A 19,166-nucleotide genomic window follows, 5' to 3' on the forward strand; every position below is an offset into this window, starting at 1 on the left:
TGGGCAAATTCAGAATTTGCTTTTTGTTAGAGTGCTTTACAGTGCAAGTCAGAGCAAAAAAAAAAAAAAGTACGGGAGGCTATGGTCATTATTTCCGACAGAAAACCCCAAAATGTGACTCTAGCTCTGTTTCCATTCCTCCATCTGTCCTGGAGTTAGTGGTGGGCATAACGATCACTGGAAAAAGTCGACTGCACCCAAAAATGGGTATGGCAGGGCTGAATGCTCTGATCAGGAAATTCATTACAACAACCCTCACTGCCTGAAGCCAGCTGTGCGTTTCAAAAGCAGTCGTCAGTTTCTGGCCATCTTTTCTTTTTAATATTATATTAGAAACTTTTAAGCTTTTCAGCAATGAGTCCTCTATCCTGTGGAGCACTTTCTATATACATCCCTAAAACATACGGCTTTCGATCCCAGCAGAAATTCACATCCTATAAGCCATTGCAGTTGTTGAGCGTAAAGTTCAAAATTTAAAAAAAGAAAAATTACAACAAAAATAGTCACAGCTCAAAAAAGGCTCTTTCAAAAACTAGTTACAATTTCCAATGACAAAACAAAAACAAAAACCTAATCTATACAAATTCAATTCTATCTAAAAGCATAAAAATACATTTGTACATCAGGTAATATTCTGACCTTTATATAAATGACCATCTTACATAATATGATGTGTAATGACAAGAGACCTCACTTTCTTCTCCCTCGTTCATTATTGCTTTATAAAAACAAACCAAAAAACATTGCACTATGGTTAGTTAGTGACAAGTCACTGTCTCCTGATGTCAAAGAACAAAAACCAAAATGATGCCATATTTCACAATCTGAAATGTGAGGAAGTAAGGCAGTTCTGTCTTTGGGACATGTCTTCAGATATTCTGTTTTTGTGGTTGTACGTTTAAGGCATCATTGCTATTAGAGTGAGTCCAAAACAAATGGATACTTGTAGAGATCAGAAGTGGTGGGACTTAGATGATGTAAGTAAAACCATATCTTCTTCCTCAGCACTTTTTAAGTGAGACTAAGAATGGGCTTACCACTCTGGCTAACCTCACTGGGGTGACCACGACAACCAACTGACACTCTATGTAGCTGCTCTGTCACTATACCTGAACAGCAACCTCAGACATAACCTGAATTTAGAAAGTGGAGGCCTTGATATATGCAGAGAGAGGAAAAAATAAAACACCCAGCCATCTCTTAATTAACTGGTCGAAAAAAAAGAAAGATCAGCAGCAGCCATTATGCAGAATGGAACAGAAAAGGGTAAATTAGAGAGTCTCATTACTGGAATAATTCCAGTCCTGAGGGCAGACAATGGTTGTTTGGAGACCTTGCACATGGAATGGAACTTTTGTACCTCACTGCTGGTAATTCCCATACTGACCCTGTGGAGAGGAGGGCAAAGTACATGTTAATGTTGTAGCCTTGTTGGCTACTCTTCACCAAAATAATGCTAGTTTTAAAAGCATCTTAAAGTATTTCCTTTTTAATTATCATGCTAAGAGGAATATCCTGAATGGCATGTGGATGTTACGGATGCACTTTGAGCCAGTTTAATGCATCTTAAATTACTCAGTCATCAATACTGAAACAAACCAGCAGATGGCAGCATGGCACTATGCAAGAGGAAATCTACTCATGGAAAATGGAAGTGAATTCATTTCAAAGGTGTCAAGATGACTGTAGGAATAGATCAGTTGTTTGTCTGACTTGTAAACTTACTGTTCACAATGCCATTTTCTAAAATACTTGGCGACTTCAGCTTTTTACATGTATATTTCTAAACAGGGGTCGAAAGCAGATTATTTCCTGGGGTAGCCAGGTGGTTTCGCAAGCTACAAAAAACAATCAAAGCAATTCAGAGCAATTACTTGACAGCAACAATTCTAATTAAATCCAGTTGTAATTTTGTGCATTGGATAAAAAAGTGGTAAAGTATTTTATTTCTAAAGTTGGTAAAAAATGAAAAGGTAAATAATCACTTCTGTTGTCTACTACGATTATGTGCAATTCAAAACTAGTCTTACTGTTTTAGTACAATGCAATAAATCAATACATTTAATGCATTTTCTGAAACTAAGTGTTGTGCTTAGCTTAGCAAGTATGAGAGTCATCTTTTTAATTTTGAGGACCTTTTTGATTATTTCGACCCCTGATTACAAAACACTGTAAAAAAAGAAAGAGGAAAAAAGAAACAAAGGGGAAAACAAGCAAAAAAAAAAAACACAAGAAAAAGAAAATCTAGCATAAAAATGACTAGATTTGAATTCAGTGTCTTGCACGATAACCATTACCTTCATGTCTTACAGATCTAGTCAGGGGTTCAAATAACCGGTCCTTATTTCCTCATGAGGGCCTGAATTTCAAAAATAAAGATATGAAAGAGTAGCTGGGTCTCTGATAAGGACCACACTGAGTAACAGGGCAGCATGGTCTTCTCTTGTCCAACACTTGAACACTGTCTCGGCCCAACAGCAGATGAGCTCTGAGTAGGCAGATACCGACGCGAAGAGGCAGGAGGCCACATGGTGCATTGCCGGGGGGGGCAGGCCTGGTCACGTGACCTCCTCCTCCTGCATCGGGTTTCCCCAGGCCAACACACTAAAGCCAGGGGCTGTTGACACTTAACGGAATACTGCGTTTTTTCGTGAGCCCATTATCACCACAACAGCAGAGACCCCAGACTGTACCCATGCACAACACATCAGATCAGACCTCTTCCAGAGACACTGGTTCACATTTGTGCTAAGTCCTGTCGACTTAAGCTAACATTTACAAAGTTACCTCAGAGTGAATTAGGAAAAAAACACAAGACTAGCCGTTGTGTCCTCAAACTTTCCTGTCAGCCTCTCCTCACCTGATCGTAGCTGTAGGGCCGCTGCTGCTGGGCCTGTGGAGGCCCGGGCTGAGGCGGCCTGTAGCCAGCATACTGCTGCCCCTGCCCCTGGGGGTAGTTAGGATACTGCCCTGGGCCTCCTTGGGAGGGACCTGAGAGAGGGGGAGAGAGAGAGAGAGAGAGAGAGAGAGAGACGGAGTGAGGAGGAGTGAATAAGGGTGAGAGAGGGAAGAAGCAAATAAGAGATAGAGAGAAAGGGAGAGAGTGAGAGGGTGGGAGAGAGAAGTAGAGGGGGAATGCAGGAGAGAGATAGGGAGAGTGAGCGAGAAAAAAAAGTAGTGAGACGGAATGAGGGAAGGAGAAAGGGAGAGTGGGAATGAGGGAGAGAGAAGGAGACTGAATGAAAGGGACAGACCGAGGGTGAAACCTCTTCACTTGATGGCCGGAGCATTACACTCATCTTACAGTACATAACATTTACCTGGTGTCACAAATCATACCAAAACAGCACAGGCCACATCACAGCAAGAGAAAATGCTGCAGACTGTTTGTGTTCACAGAGGAAACTAAACTCGAGAAATGTCTTTTTCCCCCTGAGATGAATACCCTCCCCAGGAATCAGATTCCTCTTTCAGCCCGAGAGGCTTCTATAGATCAGACATCCACTACAAGAGTGTGTCCACCTTCTTAGTGCTTGCAACAAACATACAAAACAAAGCACATTATTGACTGAAAAACACCAAGGAAGTTGATACAGACGTTGACATAGTCCCTGACACAGCACTGGGCTGTGGGATTCATCAGAAGAGTTGCACAGTACCAAGGTATGCAGTGACAAGAGTGCCGTCTCTTCAAAGGTCTACTCACTCTCATCTGTAAACGTGTTGGGCACAGAGGTACTGCACTAATACAGATAAGACAAGAGGATGTCTTTAGTTTTCCATTAACAGCAGATCTCATTAAGGCCTGTACAGCCTCATGCAGGCTTGCTTTTGCATCTGCAATTTATGCAAGTTTCCTTCCCTTCATCCCCAGAATATGGTTAGGCACTTTTAAAACAAAACAGACTGTATATTTTAACCTTGCGGGTACCTGGTGCACAGAGACACACACACTCACACACACACACTCTCAGATGGTGCTGATTCTACAGTCCCCACTCCTAGAGTCCTAATTACTGAGATCAGAAAGGCCAGGGGCTGAATGTGAGGAGAGCTGACAGGATTAAAAAAAAAAACTAGATGAGTCCCACTCACTCACCGCCTGCAGCATTACCCATCAACTGGCCCTCATCTTTTTTAAAAAGTGAAATCCTATCTCCGTCCTGCAGTGACCTGCCGCAATCACTTCTCCCCTGTATCACCAGTGCATCGCATTTACCTCCCTGACAAAAAAAAAAAAAAAAGCTCTCCCAGGTGTCTCGGCCACTTCTGGGCAAAGGAGAGGCACCGGCGCAGCAAAGTTGACAATTAGCAAACAGTCCACTCCTTTTCCCCCAGCCATAGAATTTCACAACTACCGCAGTGCATCTGCTCTAAGCTGTGGGTGTAAATGATCTGAAAATAAATAAGGTTCAGGTGAAATAGGACATGAATAATTAAAAAAAAAAGGAGTGGCAAATATTGAAAGACAGTACCTGCAGATGAATCTTTAAGACTCGGCATTAACTGTTAACAGATTTTGTCTTAGTATCATGTGTGATGCCATGGATGTGATGTGTACTGTAAGAAGAGTGCGATATTCTGAGCATCAATGGAGACTCCCTCTAGCTCCCTCATCGGGTGTCTTTACTACTTTTTAAAAATGCTTTCTGTGTGAAACACAAATGTCCCATAAGAGGTTTCAGACCTCTTTTGTAAACACATCAGCTCGACTGCTGCATCTGCAACTGGGCCTATAAATAAGCTCGATCACAGCATTGCATATGCATTAAAAGCGGGGTCCATCAGCTACTGAACCAGGACACAGTAATGAAGCCAGCCATATTTTCAGATGGGTTTCTGTAGCTGAGGCAGAAAACAAAACAAATTTCTTCAGCTAACCCCTCTTGGCCAAATATATTAGCCAGCTCAAGCATCTTAATGACATATTTACCACAAACTACAAACAGTAAGGCCACAGTGCAGGGATTTGCAGGCACTAGTTAGTAAATACTTTTAAAAGCAGCTACTGTGGCCTTTTTTTCCAGTTTTGCCTCTCTCTGACCGTTTCGTAATCTCCAGTTATACTTTACCACCATGACAGCCTCTGCAGGTGAGGAGGAGTGCATTGTGTAACGAATACAATAACCAATGTTTATGCTTGTGAATCTTGTCTAAATTTCCAACCACCAGGATGGAAGCGCCAAATGCCAAACGGAGGATTGGCACGTCTCCTCAGCATCATCTGAGGAATTCAGAGGCGGCAATACGAGGCACTGGTATGGGCAGTGGCGTGAGGAGAAAACCCTGGCTGATGTGCCCACTCCAACCCTAGCAGAACAAAGCCAATTTTCTCAACTGCTGTGAGCTCCCGGTCATTGTCAGTAAAGCACAGCCAGGTAGGGCTTGGCATGTGCCTTTTCTTAAAAAAATAACTCTTGTATATGAGCGACATGTGAGCACCTGTGAGGTGGAACCTACCGTATCCCTGCTGCTGGCCTGGGTAGCCCTGCTGTCCTGGGTATTGCTGCTGCTGGGGTGGGTAGCCCTGTTGCTGCGGCGCCCCCTGCTGGTAGGCCTCCTGCTGCTGGCTGTACTGGGCGTTACCTGAGGGAGCAACACAGGGGGGAGGAGTGTGAGAGCCACACCTTCACGGCCCTGTCTTCTGTGAATGACTCCAGAGAGAACACAGCACAAGGCCTCCTCTTCGCCACACCAAAAAAAAGAAAAAAAACATCAAACGATAAACGACGACACGACAACAACAACAGAAAGGAAATGACCGCAAGTGGAGCCCACACATTAGAAAATGCATGTATGTATTTGGAAGTCTGACCTATAGCATGTTTGATTTTTTTGTTGTTGTTGTTGCTGCTTGTTGTGAGCATCCCTTGCCAACGTGCATTACAAAGAAGTCGAACACCACATTATTGGGGGGGGGGGAAGAATAAACATGAAAAATACATCTGAAATCACATACGACGTTAAAAGGGCAAAAAAAAGAGAAGACAGTAACATTAAGCACAAACTAGCTACACAAATTCAGCAAGCTGTTTGATCTTCCTGTGCTGCGCAAAGCCCGTGAGAGAGGGGTGGCTCTACTGAGTGTTTTATCTGCTCATGTTCGTGGGTCTTTGGGAACATTTAGGCTTACGTAACTGATTATTGGTAAGATATGTTTCAAATGTCTACTGTAAGCATGGCAGGAAAAAAAGTGCTGTTGGGTTTGTTGTGACACTGGGCAATTAGTACTCTACAACAGCTCTGCAGGAGTTATTAAAAATAAAAAAACAATAATTAAAAAAAAATCCAAAAGTGGTTTTTATGCAGTGTTTGAGCTGATGGAAATTCTTCTGTATGTAGGTATTTGTGTGAAGGTATATAGATACCTCCTTCGTAGTAATGTTGTGAGGAATCCTCATAAGGCCTATCGTAGCCTTGTTCAGCATACGAGGGTTGTTGAAAACCGTAATCATTATGACCTACATCAATTTGACAAGAAGATAAGGAGAGATGTTAATGTTCTCGGCTAAAAATGGCTTTAGAGATAAAATTCAATGAAGAAGAAAAAAATACTTGTCAAAGGAAACAACAATGTATACATTAATATATATACATCTGTCATGTTTCTAAGTACAAAAAGAGAAATCAATTGTGTGCATGTTACCACCAACATTGCTCTTTGTAACATTAAGTTTAAAATGTATAAGACTTCCACTGAATTCATAAAGATCAGTAACAGAGCACAGAGGAGCCAAGTCTGTAAGAAGCTTTAAAAAGTTTGTGATTTGGAAAAAATCCCAAAACATTTGTCTCTTTTTTTCTGCATTATATCTTAAATTATGAACTTCTTGAAGGCTGCTTGAATACAAGTTTCTATCGCAGTACAGCATCAGTTCATACACATTGTGATGTTAACTGGGACTTCTGCACTTGCTCGCTCTTTTAAGGAAAAAGTGAAGTACCAAAATAAAATCAATAAAAGGCAGATGTGACACAAAATGAATCGGAGCAAAGTGATTTCATAAAATGGGTTCCCTATAACCAGCAGAGTGGAATAGAAAACAAACTAGTCTAAAGATGGTCTGAAGTGAAAACAGGTGGTGTGTATCAGTGTCTGTCAGTGGTACAGTATGTATATGTTCCGAATTACGTGGCCTTCAGAAAGTGCTCTTGAACATGCTGGAGGACAGAGGCATAGAAGGAAGTATAACTACTACATTATTAAACAAGTTGTTAGCCCATTTTACTATGACACAATAAGGATCATTTGATGTCTTACAACATATGACAACTATTATTCATTTTATTTTAGATTTTTCTTAAAATGCCTCAGCTGCCAACATGCACAGCAAATTAATTAATATAACATACTTCTTCTGTAGTGGATCTAGTGTATTTAGAGATCTAATCCACACCTAGGAGTGTAGCACCACATTTTTACCGTTTACACCTGTGTATTGCATTTCAACTTTTAATTTGACCTTCTCTTTCTCTTCTCAAGACTAAGCAGTGACCAAGACCAAGCAATGTATGGCAACATGTTATACATCAAATACTTATTTTGAACTACCTGAATCTTTCACAAAAACGTCTTTGAATATACAATAAACAATTAACCTTGTTTGGAAAACAGCCTTTCTGCATCCAATTAGATTTTATCACATCAGTGTAATCTGTGCTGCTCTCTACCAGTGTACTACCCCTCTGATTGGTCCATCCTACTGTAACAGGCTCTTTCCGAGTCCGAAAGTGATCAGGTTACCATCAGGCTAACAGTCTACATTCCCACCTTCTGGTGCTCCTTGTCCTCCGTGACTGTACTGTTCCCCATAGTAGTCCTCTTGGCCTGGGTACTGCTGAGGGGGTCCTACACAACGCACTCTCACACACACACACACACACACACACACACACACACACACACACACACACCAAACGGCATGCATGCCCAGAGACACATGCACAGACAGATACATATATACATGAACATGGACACAGACTCACAGACACGCACACACAGACACGAACACAGATGCGAACACAGACGCGCACAGACACGCACACGCGCACACACACACACACACAGACACACACAGACACGCACATGCGCACACACACAGACACGCACATGCGCACACACACAGACACACGCAGAGGGGAAAAGAGGAGAGCACAGTCCACACACATGTCCAGCTGCATCTCTTATCTCGTACAGTGGTGTTGGTTAAATGTCGTGTGTGAGCATTTCGGTTAGCTCTGAGGTCAGCGTGCCACGGAGACAAGCCTTCCAGGCAGGTTACGGGGGTCACTTTGTCCACAACAGAAAAATACAAAATGATGCATCATAGCTGGAATACTAACAAGGGACGTGGCAAAACAGAAGGGAAACACAGAGCTACTGTACTAGACTGGACTGTACAGACTGGGGACGCTATGGAAAAAGCACTGTTTTAAAGACAGGCCTACAGAACTGGACTTGAGCAGTGTTTTTAACTGATACTCCCTTGAGATGCACTTCATCCTGAGCACGCAAACTGGACTGGATTTACAATGTGTTACAGTGTGTCTGATAAGGGCATACTGTTGTGCGGAAAATTCTGATCCCTTAGCATCCTGAATGGAGAGACGGGGGAGGGCATTGCTCCTTCTGTGTTGGAGGACTTCTCTTTGAGTGGCGTGAATCCGAGTGTGGTGCAATGCAATGAAATTTGGTATTGCGGGACATCTAACCCAGAATTAAGTTAGGCTGCATCGTCTGAAGTGTTACTGCATAGTGTTGGAGAACAAGAGGTCAGCAGAGATAGACAGAAATTCATTAGCAGAGAGAATGTACACACTGATGAAACTGGGAGAAAAAAGTAAAGTTGGCACAAAGGAAGAATTAGCTAGTGTGGAGAATTGGGGGATTTGGAAGGGTGAAAATATTGTCCAGATGTATTTTTGCTTCAAAATGTATCTATACTACATTACAAAACATTCACAACTCATGATCTTCATCATATTTTGGCACAGTCAGAGGCTGACATCTCATGACCCAGTTCTGGGTCCCAGACTTTGAAAGCCCCCTGATCTAAGAGACTCGTGGTAATCTTGCGATTCTGGGGCCAATGAAATCCATCTGCTAGCTGCATCGCGCTGACATCACAGACGTGATGCACTCTATAGCTAACATAATTAGCTCCCCGGGCCTGGATGATGCGTTGTGACCACATTTGTCCTGAAGCGGTGAGGGGAATGAGGCTCAATGGCTTCAGTGTGGAGCAGCTGCTATGAAATGATGGCTCGGGGACACAGTCACCCCCCCCCCCACCCCCCTCCACACACACACACGCAAAAAATAGGCTGCCAGCAGACGCCTGAGTCTGCCTTTACCTTGCTGTGGTGGTCTGTAGGGAGGCATGGGCCTCTGCCCCATTACATGGTTCCCTTGGTTGACCTGTCCCATCATGCCCATGGGGTTCTGCTGGCCCTGGTAGTGCTGGCCCCCTCCTGGGGGCATGTTGTACTGCTGAGAGGGTGGCTGCTGGTGCATCATGGGAGCTGGGAATGCAAGCCACCATCTCACATTTCATCGAAAACCTCATCTTAGTCACAATGAGTTAACAAAAGCTGAGGAAATCATCTACCACATCTGGGTAACATGGTCACTTGTACATTAATCTACTTATAATGTAATCTGAAGCATGTAGTGATGAAGTGGGCAGGCAGCAGGTTCGAATCCTAAGTGGGGCATTGCTGATGTGCCACTGAGGTAGATGCTTCCTCTAAACTCTAACTGTATTAACTTATAACATATAAACCTAATATGTCTGCTGTGCAAATAATAATTATTTCTACAGTATGTATAGTAGTATAGTATATAGTAGTATATCGTAGTGTTGCATAGTGGTAAGTAGCTGGGCTTGTACCCAAAAGGTTGCTAGGTCACTTCCCCACTGGGGCACTGCCGCTGTACCCTTGGGCAAGGGATTTAACCCGCAATTGCCTCAGTAAATATCCAGCTGCAAAAATGGGTAACATGTAAAAACTGTAACCTATACAAGTTGCTTTGGATAAGAGCATCTGCTAAATAACAATAATGTAATGTAATGTAGTCACTAATAAGCATACATACATACACACACACACATCCTGTCGATCATGTAGCCAAGGAAGCCCCATTCCAAAACGCAAGCAGTAAAACTCACAGTCTGGCTTGTTGGGTAAGGCACAATCTCTGATTGGTCAGAGAGGTGGTGGGCATACCTTGGTTGGGCTGCATGTTCATGTTGGGCCGCGGGCCGTAGCTGCCCATTGGCTGCCCCTGAGTCATGTTCATCTGGCCCTGCGCCGGCATGCCCTGGGAGGAGGGCACCGCGTGGTTGTAGCCCCCCATGGACCCGTGGCTGCTGGGGGGCATGTTCATGCCACTACCTTGCATGTTCGGGGGCTGGTTGGGTCCGGGCCCTTGCATGGCCATGTGGTTAGGTCCTTGAAAAGAGAGAGCAAGAGAGGGTTTTGTTTTAATTTTTAGTTTACTTTTTAAGTTGATTTTATTTATTACTATTATTATTATTTTTAGAAAAGATGCACTATTTCACCCTGAGACGCACGTCAGTATTGGGCGCACTTTCAGAATCCTGCTGTTAAATACACATCTCAGGGCCAACAGAAGTGACAGCACGATGGTTACATTCATACCCAACATGCTGTGGGCAGCACCACGGCAGTGCATCTAACCTTGAGTATCCATTTACATTTACTCATTTGGCAGATGCTCTTATCCAAAGCGACTGCCAAGTGAGGCAGAGTACAACAATGAATATTAGAAGTGCTGCCTGACCAAGTTTCAATAGTTGGTCAGGCAAGGCATCCTTCACAATGAAAAAGGAAATTGATTAATCGATCAATTAATCAACACATAGCACTTCATTCTCATAACCTAATCCCAGGCATGTTTTCTCACTCAAACAATCTCTTGCCTTGCGAGGTCTTGTCACAGTGCAAAGTTCTTCTGGCACCATTTCCCCTCAGACAGGCCATTAATGAGATGCCGGCAGCTCATTAAATCAATCCTTTTAATCACGCTAAACAAAGAACACATTTAAATAAATAAATACAGCGCGGAGGCCTCATGAATAGGGAGCCCGTGTGGGAGTGGAGCGACCTGGAGGTTGACCTGACTGCGCTGGCGTCTCCGAGCCGCTCCCTCCCTGCCGCAGCCTCTGCGCTTCCCACGCCTGCATGGCTGCATGCACGTTTAATCCTGACTTCATCTGCTACATCTTCCACTACTAGTACATCTTCTAATACTACTGTTACTATCATTACATCTTCTACTACTACTGTTGCTACCACTACTGCATCGCCGTCTACTGTTATTACTGTTACTATAGCTACATTATCTTCTACTACTACTACATTGTCATTTTCTTCTACTACTACAGTACCATTTTCTACCACTACAACTAATTTATTCTTCTTCAACACAAACAGTAGCCTCAAAAGTAGCCTTTGACATTTTTGAACTTTTTTTGCAACAGTGAAAAGGGAATTATAGTTGAACCACATTCGCCCATCTCATAGTCCTGAGTAAAACGATGACTAAAATCAGCCACTGTTAAGATGAACTCTGCTGTGCTAAACAAAAAATGTAATAAAATAACCAAGCTGACAAACGGCATACTGTATCTCCCTTCTAGTTCATTCAAGGACAAACTGTGGGAGTGAAGGGAAAAAAAGAAAAATCAATCACCCCATTAAAACTGAACACTAGCAAGTGTATGTGGTTTGAATTTAGATCATGAGCCAGCACAAAGAGAGAGTACGTGTGCCACACGTGTCCGCAACAGGCAATGCGTTTCCCATCAGCACCGAGACTCCTTCTGAAGGCAAACCTGATCAGTGACATGTTCAGATGGACCATCCGAGAGGTTCAAACACTGCTCTGCTCTCCTCTGCCATCTGTTTCCACTGCATAGATCGGACTGCTCTGGACGGCATGAAACGCTTTTAAAAAACCCGAAATGTGCTCGCCTCCTGCTTGTGGAACCTTTGGTACCAAATTAGTTCCATCAAAACTACAACAGCTTCATCAATGACAAAGTTTAAAGGCCGTTTGGGTTAGGTTCCAAACCTATTTTGCATATTTCCACACTGTGCGCTACAGATGCCCAAGTGAACGACTGGCTTTTTTAACCAGTGTGCTACAATAAATGACAGCAACTCCAACAAAATGTGAAAGGGTATCGTTTGCCAAGATTTTCATGTGTTAAGGGGTAACCAGCTGCAATCCAATATTAGTTCCAATAGGTTCCAGCTCACATTTTACACATCATCACTGTCCAATGTGTGTCATGGTTGTCCTCCATTCCAATATGATCAGAAATGGATCATCCCACTCACTGCAATATTCAGGTATTAGAAAATTACAATACACAATCTGCATTGAGTATGAGTATGGTGTAGTGACAATTACTTCAGAGAGTCATCAGCTAATTCTGCGTAACAATAATTAAGGCTCAGACACTGTCAAATTTGTAATTATAACCATGTCAGCAGCCAGCTGTGTTTGACTGTGCCGAAGTGACACATGGTGCTTTTATTACATTAAGGCTGACAGCCTGGTGTAAAACGGACTTGATGACTCTGGGGACTGGTGTTACACTTATTCACTTATAACAGAAAATGATACTTCTGATCATTATTCCTACAGGCTTGATGTTCCCCCGGTTTGTGTAACTGTGGGGCACACTGACACACACCGTCGCCACTCTCTCGCAGCGATTTCAATGCCCTCTGATATTTTTAGGCAGCTGAATATTCATTATCTCAAGGACGCGTCGCATCCGCGCCAAACAAACTCTTCAGCCAATCCGACGGTGAGCCTGGGCACAGACCGGTTCCAGCCAGTTTTCGCTCATCGCAGGAATGCTGTGCCTCAGCTAAAACTGGAGCCCGGTGGCGGTCTGCTGAGCGGCAGGCTCTGCTCTCTGTCGTGATGGAGCGCGCGCAGACACACTCGCCGCCCCGTGTCCGCACGCACGCTCACACACGCGCGCACAAAATGACAAAGGCAGAGACGCTGACGCCAAATGCAACCCCCCCCCCCCCAAACACACACACAGCCGAGCAGAAAAAAGTGGTTACGTCACAAGCGGCGCAGACTCCCCCGGGGTCATGCAATGAGACCAGGTTGCTAGGCAACCCGCTGAGAGATGAGAGTGGGTGGGTGGGGGGCTGCACTTACCGGGCATCTGTCCGTTCATCTGGTTCTGCATGTGAGGGGCGGGGGGGCCGCTGCCCATCCCCTCGGAGGGAATGTTGTGGCCGTGGGGGGGCTGGGGGGGGCCGCTCTGATTCATACCTCCTGGTCCCATGGGCATGTTCTGTGTGGGTGGCTGCGGACGGCAGAGGGCAAGAGCACACACTCAAATTAGACACGTTAAGGAGATCATTGTGCCCTCAAACAGAGAGACCCGCTGGAGAAGGGATGGGGGGAAAAAAGGGAAAAAAAGAAATTAATGTAAGACAGGATGAGAGAGGTACTGAGCAAGGAGCAGGGCTGAAGGGAGGAATTCCACCACACGGGTGAGAGAGCGCTCTGAGAACAGAGCCGAGTGAACCGTTAAACCCTGGGCATTTTAGTCTAGCACGACTGCAAATGGCCAACCCCTCTGGGCAGGGAGCTGCGAGGGGGAGGCTTCTGAGAGCGCATCAGGGTCAGAAACAGGGCACTGACAAGCACAGCATGTTGGTTTTTTTTTTTTTTTATAAATTTAAAAAAAGGGCAAACGACCAAAAAAAAACCCAAGACATAGATGCACTTAGTCTCAGCTATGGGTACCATTTCTGTTATGTCTTATCAGCCAGCAACAGAGCATCTAAATCCCTGTGGTATGGCTTCACACCCAACCGGTACCATTCACAAAGCCAGTGCCTCACTGGAGAGGAAGCCCCCGTTCCCTCACCGCGCCGCCCACGTCGTGCGTGTGGAGCCAGAGGGGAAACAAATTGGGGGGGAATCTACCTCCCCAAGTAAATTTAAATAAATGCACTGCTGAGCTCCATATACACAGGGTGACAGCTCTGAGCGTTTGTCACCATGTCCCCCCCGGGGGGGAGCTGGTGCTGTGACTTTGTGACGAGGACCTTGACGATGTGATGTCAGAACAGAACAAAGAGTCCAACAACGGCACTCGAGCTGCCGAATTAAACTCTTCTTGCCCTGGCGATCTCTTTGCCATCTTATTGGTTATTTCACCGGAGTGGGGCTTGCATTACAGATCAGGGTTGTGGAGGTCTTCACGAACGGCGAGTCTCAATGAAAAGCCTCAGCGAAAAACAATGGTTGGCTGAGAGAGGATTTACAACTCATCAGAATTAACGTGTGTTTGCTCAATGTAGTCTAAGGAGGCATCAATTAAACCAGGTGTGGGTGCGATAAGTAGTAAAGGGGCTGATTTGATTACACTGGTGACAATGCTGAATTATAAGCTTGTCACAACATTGTCTGGAGGCAGATCACCTGAAAGTCATTTAACAGAATAAACAAGGGGGAAATCATAAGCCATCACTTTCAGAAACACTGCTGAAATGTGAAGCAACATTACATAAAACAGCATCCATACCTTTGCAGAAGACTTTGATAGTGCTTATCAAACTATTTCTTGTATACAAGTGCTTGCTGAGTGACCTACTCTTCAGTTAAATTTCCTCTTAAAGTATATTTAAATGTCAAAATGTCTTGAGGAAAAGCACTCATAACTCAGACTGACAGACTTAGAATCTGCAGATGTAAACCTCCATACGCATAAAAAAGTTGGCTTATTGTTTCATACTGTAAGATCACTGCAGCCCATACGTAAGTAAACTAGCTCTGCAAGGAGCCCTGTACCTCTCAGGCTTATCTTAATTTCCATGGTGTGAAGCAGCTCGATGTAGAATTACAGCTGCTAGGCAGGATGGCAGTAAACTGCATGGTCCTTTACCCCCACAAAGTCTCACTGCCAAGGGCCAAAAAGGGAGGCAGTGGGTACCTTTTCCTTTCAAATGACTTGGTGGGGAGTCAAATCCCCAAATTTCAGGGCAGGCAGTCCAACCACAGGACTGCTGATCCAGTGACATTGTGTGGGTTACATCATGTGACACGTTAGGCATACATTAGCCCTCACCAACAGTGGCTGATGATTCTTTATTCCTTCCAATATGAAGATGACATGATTTACCCTTGTTTGCATGATACTCACTGCGCTACTCCTATAGGGGGCGTTTCACTCAAGTCAAGCACAGATAATGTAGGTGAACATCTCCCTTGAAACACGAGGGTTAACTTCTACACAAACATAGGAAATATTGGATTGCTCTCCCATACATTCAACCTATATTCACCATTTGAAATGTAGCTGAAAGACTGTCTCCATTCTCCAGGACTTTGATGGTACTACATCAGCTGTGTGGACCACATGGACAACAGATGTTCCCATGTAACTTAAAAGCTAGTTTCAGCTGCCACTTTTTTACTACCGAATCTTTCCCTCGACTCCCTGATTCTTCAAAGACAGCAATAAGTGGTATGGCTAAGCCTGTGCACTTTATACAGGCCTTGAAGTCCAGTGGAATGGCTTGTGTCCGCTCCATCCAAGACACCACAAGAGCACACACGGCTCTTAAAAAAGGGTTGTCTGACTCAAAGTGTTTTCACAATTTCCGTTTCAGTATTTTGCCAACTAGGCTTAAGCACTTCTAAAATACCTAGTTTTTAGAAAGCTTATGTGTAGTGTACATGTGTGAGCGTTTGTGTGTGAGTGTGTGTGTGTGTGCGTGTGTGTGAGATTGTGTGCGTGTGTATGTGAGTGTGAGTGTGAATGTGTGTGTGTGTGTGTGAGTGAGTGAGTGAGTGAGCGAGTGAGTGAGCAAGTGTGTGTGTGTGTACATATATACCCACACAAGGTAAACAAAATAAACGGCAAATGAAAAATGACTCATATTTTCAGGTACCTAAATCACAATTAAAAAGAAGTCTATGCATGTTTCATACTAATGCAAATACTAATTACAAATGTTTCTGCTATAAAAGACAATTGAAAATCAACATTTTAACATGCGAGGTTCTAAAGCAACACAAGACATCTAACAGATTTGGAAAGAGGTCACAGAAAGGGAAAAATTATTCAATGTATCAAGGGGAAGAGTGTCAAAAGTCATGACAGCTTATGCCAAAGACGCAAAAGTTGCATCAATAGTGGTTGCAAAGTCAAAGCTCACCAACAGGGACAGACTGACACTTACCAGGAAGAGTTATTAAAAACTGCAAAGCAACAGTTGCGTAATTGCCATAAAACCAAAATTAAAAAATTAAAAACCCACGCGCAACAAGGCTGCCATTCAGAAACTGCTTCTAACCAAGCTGTAATGTAATGAGCACAAAACCTGGGCTTCTGAGCAGTGGAAGAAGGTAATATGGTCTGATAAGTCATATTTTACTCATATCCTACATCTTTGTGGATTTATGTTTGAAGAAAGCCAAACTAAGCCATCGACACATATTACCTCTTCCCAACTGTTAAACATGGCAGTCGATCTGTTATGGTATGAGCAGCCATCTCATGGGAGTCATTGGGTCCGATTAGTACTCTGCATGGTAGAATTACAGGCTAGGAATACAAAGCATTTAGGTACATATATATGAGCCTCACTGCACAGAGCATAACCCAGTATTTAAATATTAATGTTTGATTAATGATTTTTATATAAAATGTTCTACCTTATATAAAGCACACATAAAAAGGCAGGAATGAAGCTGTTCTTTGCTGAGCAAAGCCTACTAGAAGGCAACGTTAGGCTGGAAACAGATCAATACCACTGCTGACACAGACATTTCCCCTGGCACCTTCTCTCAGCCTCCTCAAAGAAAAAGACATTAAACCAAATAAACGCAGTCTGTGTTGTGTGATGCTTTGAGATATTTGCCAGCATGTGGGGTTTCCACTATGCTTGGCTGGAAGAAAATAAATATATAAATATATATTTAAAAAAAATAAACAGAAAAGCTCAAGGTCACATTCTTCCTTTCACAGATACTCACAGCAGGCAGGAGAGACTGCATGTTCTGATTGGAGTCTGCTATCGTAGCCAGATAGACTAAATTCCTGTGGAGCATCTGTTGATACCTGTTGAGTCAAACAGACCCATGTGAAGACACAGGGAAAGACCTCATTTCTCCACCAACACACTGCAGCTCTCTGCATCTTAGAGATTAAAAAAATATTCCTTCCTGTTACACCAAGGTCCTGTTTATGTTTGCAAGCCACACCTCAGACTTTCTCTTTAAACATTTTGCCTTCTTTAGTGGCCAAGCATTTTAACGTTAAGTGGAAATGGGCAAGAAAGCAAGTCATGCCGCCTTTACAGAACGGACACAGTGGCATGAATACATGGCTTAAAGCACATTTTATTAAGTCAAACGCAGTTAACAGGTGAGATTGCCTTTACCTTAATCTGGACACACCAGAGTACAGCAACACCTCAGTCAAGGCCATAAATGTTTTTGCACTAAGCTACTTCAAATACCTAAGGACGCTGAAAAACCCATTTTTATCACATCTGTTCTTTTTTTTCTTATTTACTAAAGTAGCAGTTGTATACAGTATTTTGTGTTGATGCTTAAGTGCATAATTACACACTTTGGTATTGGACTGTTCAATACACCAGTCAGTTATACCTCTACTGTTTTACCGTATGATTCAAAACAACCACAGGACTAAACAAAGGACAAGCATACTATAAAAAAGCACTTACTGTGAACATTCTGCCGTTTTTCCTTTGCTCTGGAAATCCATTATGCACTGAATTAGCTGGTTGTTCTCGTCTAGGAGCTAACAAAAAGTTTTGTCTAAGTGCAGGACAAATCAAATCAATATAACTGTATACTGGCCCACAAAGTCGCTACACTTCCAACGTTAGTGACATAATTCTTCCACTACGTTCAGTATAGAACACTTTTACATTTCGACTGTTCAAATGACCAATATTTCTAGTAAGTATTTTTTCAAAGGAGAAATATTTCTAAAAGGTAGCTTTTACCTGAGAAACTGTAGAACCAGCTAGTGTACATGTTGACAAAACATAATGCACAACTACCAAGGCCTGTTGGACAGCTCTTAACATATACCAAAATGGTTTCGGTTTTAAACGCAGTAAAACAAAGTCAAGACAATGCATTCTGTATCAGAGGTCTATTATTGTGCCATTGTCTCTCCGTTGTTAGTGTATCAACTATCGTTACTTAGAAAGCAAATCTCACAACAAAGGCTGTCTTTAGCGTGTGTCAACAACTAACGTTAGGCCTCCATCCTCTGTTAGCTTAAAATAAAATAAGGGATTTTTCCCCGAGCGATCAATTTACTGTTTTATTTAAGAACTTCTCTTTCCTCTCTTGGAATTGCTACTCAACAGCACTTCCACGTGAAGTTTATGCTCACCGCGCTTAACTACACAGCAACACTGCAACCAATTCAGACAGCTAGCTAGTTAGCTTTTCCGTCTCATTGCGCTTCTCTCGTATCGTAGCTAGCTAGTCTTAGCTGGGCAACCTCCGTGCGCTGCCCTGATTTAGCTGCAATAAATTACCTTTTGTATTCCTGCGGGCGTTATATCACCCTTTCCCCGCTGTCTGTGAGCTGCAAAAGCCACCGACATAGCGATTATCCTGAAAGAGACAAAAAGGTGAAAAATGTAGAGCCCCCAAAACAACAATTTCAGTCAGCTAAGCTCAGACCACACAGTACAGAATGGGATGTAATTTCTACAATGTAACAGTCCATGCGAGGGGAGGTGGCGACGCACTTCAAACGAGCACAGTTGAAACCTTGCACGGTTTAAACAAGACAAAAACGTTTTTCTTGGCATTGCTTTTGTAAAAATTAAATTAGCTATGAAAGTTTGTGCTTGTACGGTAATTTTGCATAATTTTGTTGTTAAGACAACTTTCGTACTTCCCCTGCGCTGAATGAACTGCTCTTCTGCCCAAATTGGAACCTCGGCAGCGCCACAAGAGAAAAAAGTCGAATGGTATGTTCTCATACGGGGGCGTCTCAACACACTGTCAAACCACCAGTTGTGTTTGTATATTGCTGTTGCAGAAGATGTAGTTCCTTTATGGTGTGTTTTTTGAAGTTGAAGTTGATAGTCAGGGTCGACTTTTT

The 19,166-nt window shown here is 43.3% G+C and overlaps 1 protein-coding gene across 3 annotated transcripts; it reads right to left on the reverse strand.

Moving 5' to 3' along the window:
* Positions 1 to 623: 623 nt before the first annotated feature.
* On the reverse strand, positions 624 to 18,660 carry LOC118772617 (protein SSXT-like). Of its 3 annotated transcripts, XM_036521117.1 has the most exons (12): positions 18,592 to 18,660; positions 17,761 to 17,837; positions 17,048 to 17,132; positions 13,211 to 13,361; positions 10,228 to 10,452; positions 9,355 to 9,522; positions 7,772 to 7,849; positions 6,369 to 6,461; positions 5,461 to 5,586; positions 2,861 to 2,991; positions 2,298 to 2,359; positions 624 to 1,388 (listed from the first exon to the last, which is right to left on the reverse strand). In XM_036521117.1, exons 1-11 carry the CDS (start codon positions 18,658 to 18,660, stop codon positions 2,342 to 2,344), a joined length of 1,221 nt encoding a protein of 406 aa, XP_036377010.1. In that variant the 3' UTR covers positions 624 to 1,388; positions 2,298 to 2,341. The 3 variants fall into 3 exon arrangements, with proteins under 3 accessions (XP_036377010.1, XP_036377009.1, XP_036377011.1); XM_036521116.1 differs by lacking the exon at positions 2,298 to 2,359; XM_036521118.1 differs by lacking the exons at positions 2,298 to 2,359; positions 6,369 to 6,461 and having other exon boundaries at positions 1,362 to 1,388.
* Positions 18,661 to 19,166: the final 506 nt, after the last annotated feature.

Source organism: Megalops cyprinoides, chromosome 2 (assembly GCF_013368585.1).
Source record: "Megalops cyprinoides isolate fMegCyp1 chromosome 2, fMegCyp1.pri, whole genome shotgun sequence".
In the NCBI taxonomy this organism is placed as follows: Eukaryota; Metazoa; Chordata; class Actinopteri; order Elopiformes; family Megalopidae; genus Megalops; species Megalops cyprinoides.

Excerpts from the sequence above, each read along its gene's own strand:
- LOC118772617 (XM_036521116.1), bottom strand. The coding sequence starts at position 18,660 with ATGTCGGTGGCTTTTGCAGCTCACAGACAGCGGGGAAAGGGTGATATA. Across the intron at positions 17,838-18,591 it reads CGCCCGCAGGAATACAAAAG|CTCCTAGACGAGAACAACCA; the intron begins GTAATTTATTGC and ends ACTTTTTGTTAG. Across the intron at positions 9,523-10,227 it reads GAACATGCAGCCCAACCAAG|CTCCCATGATGCACCAGCAG; the intron begins GTATGCCCACCA and ends TTGCATTCCCAG.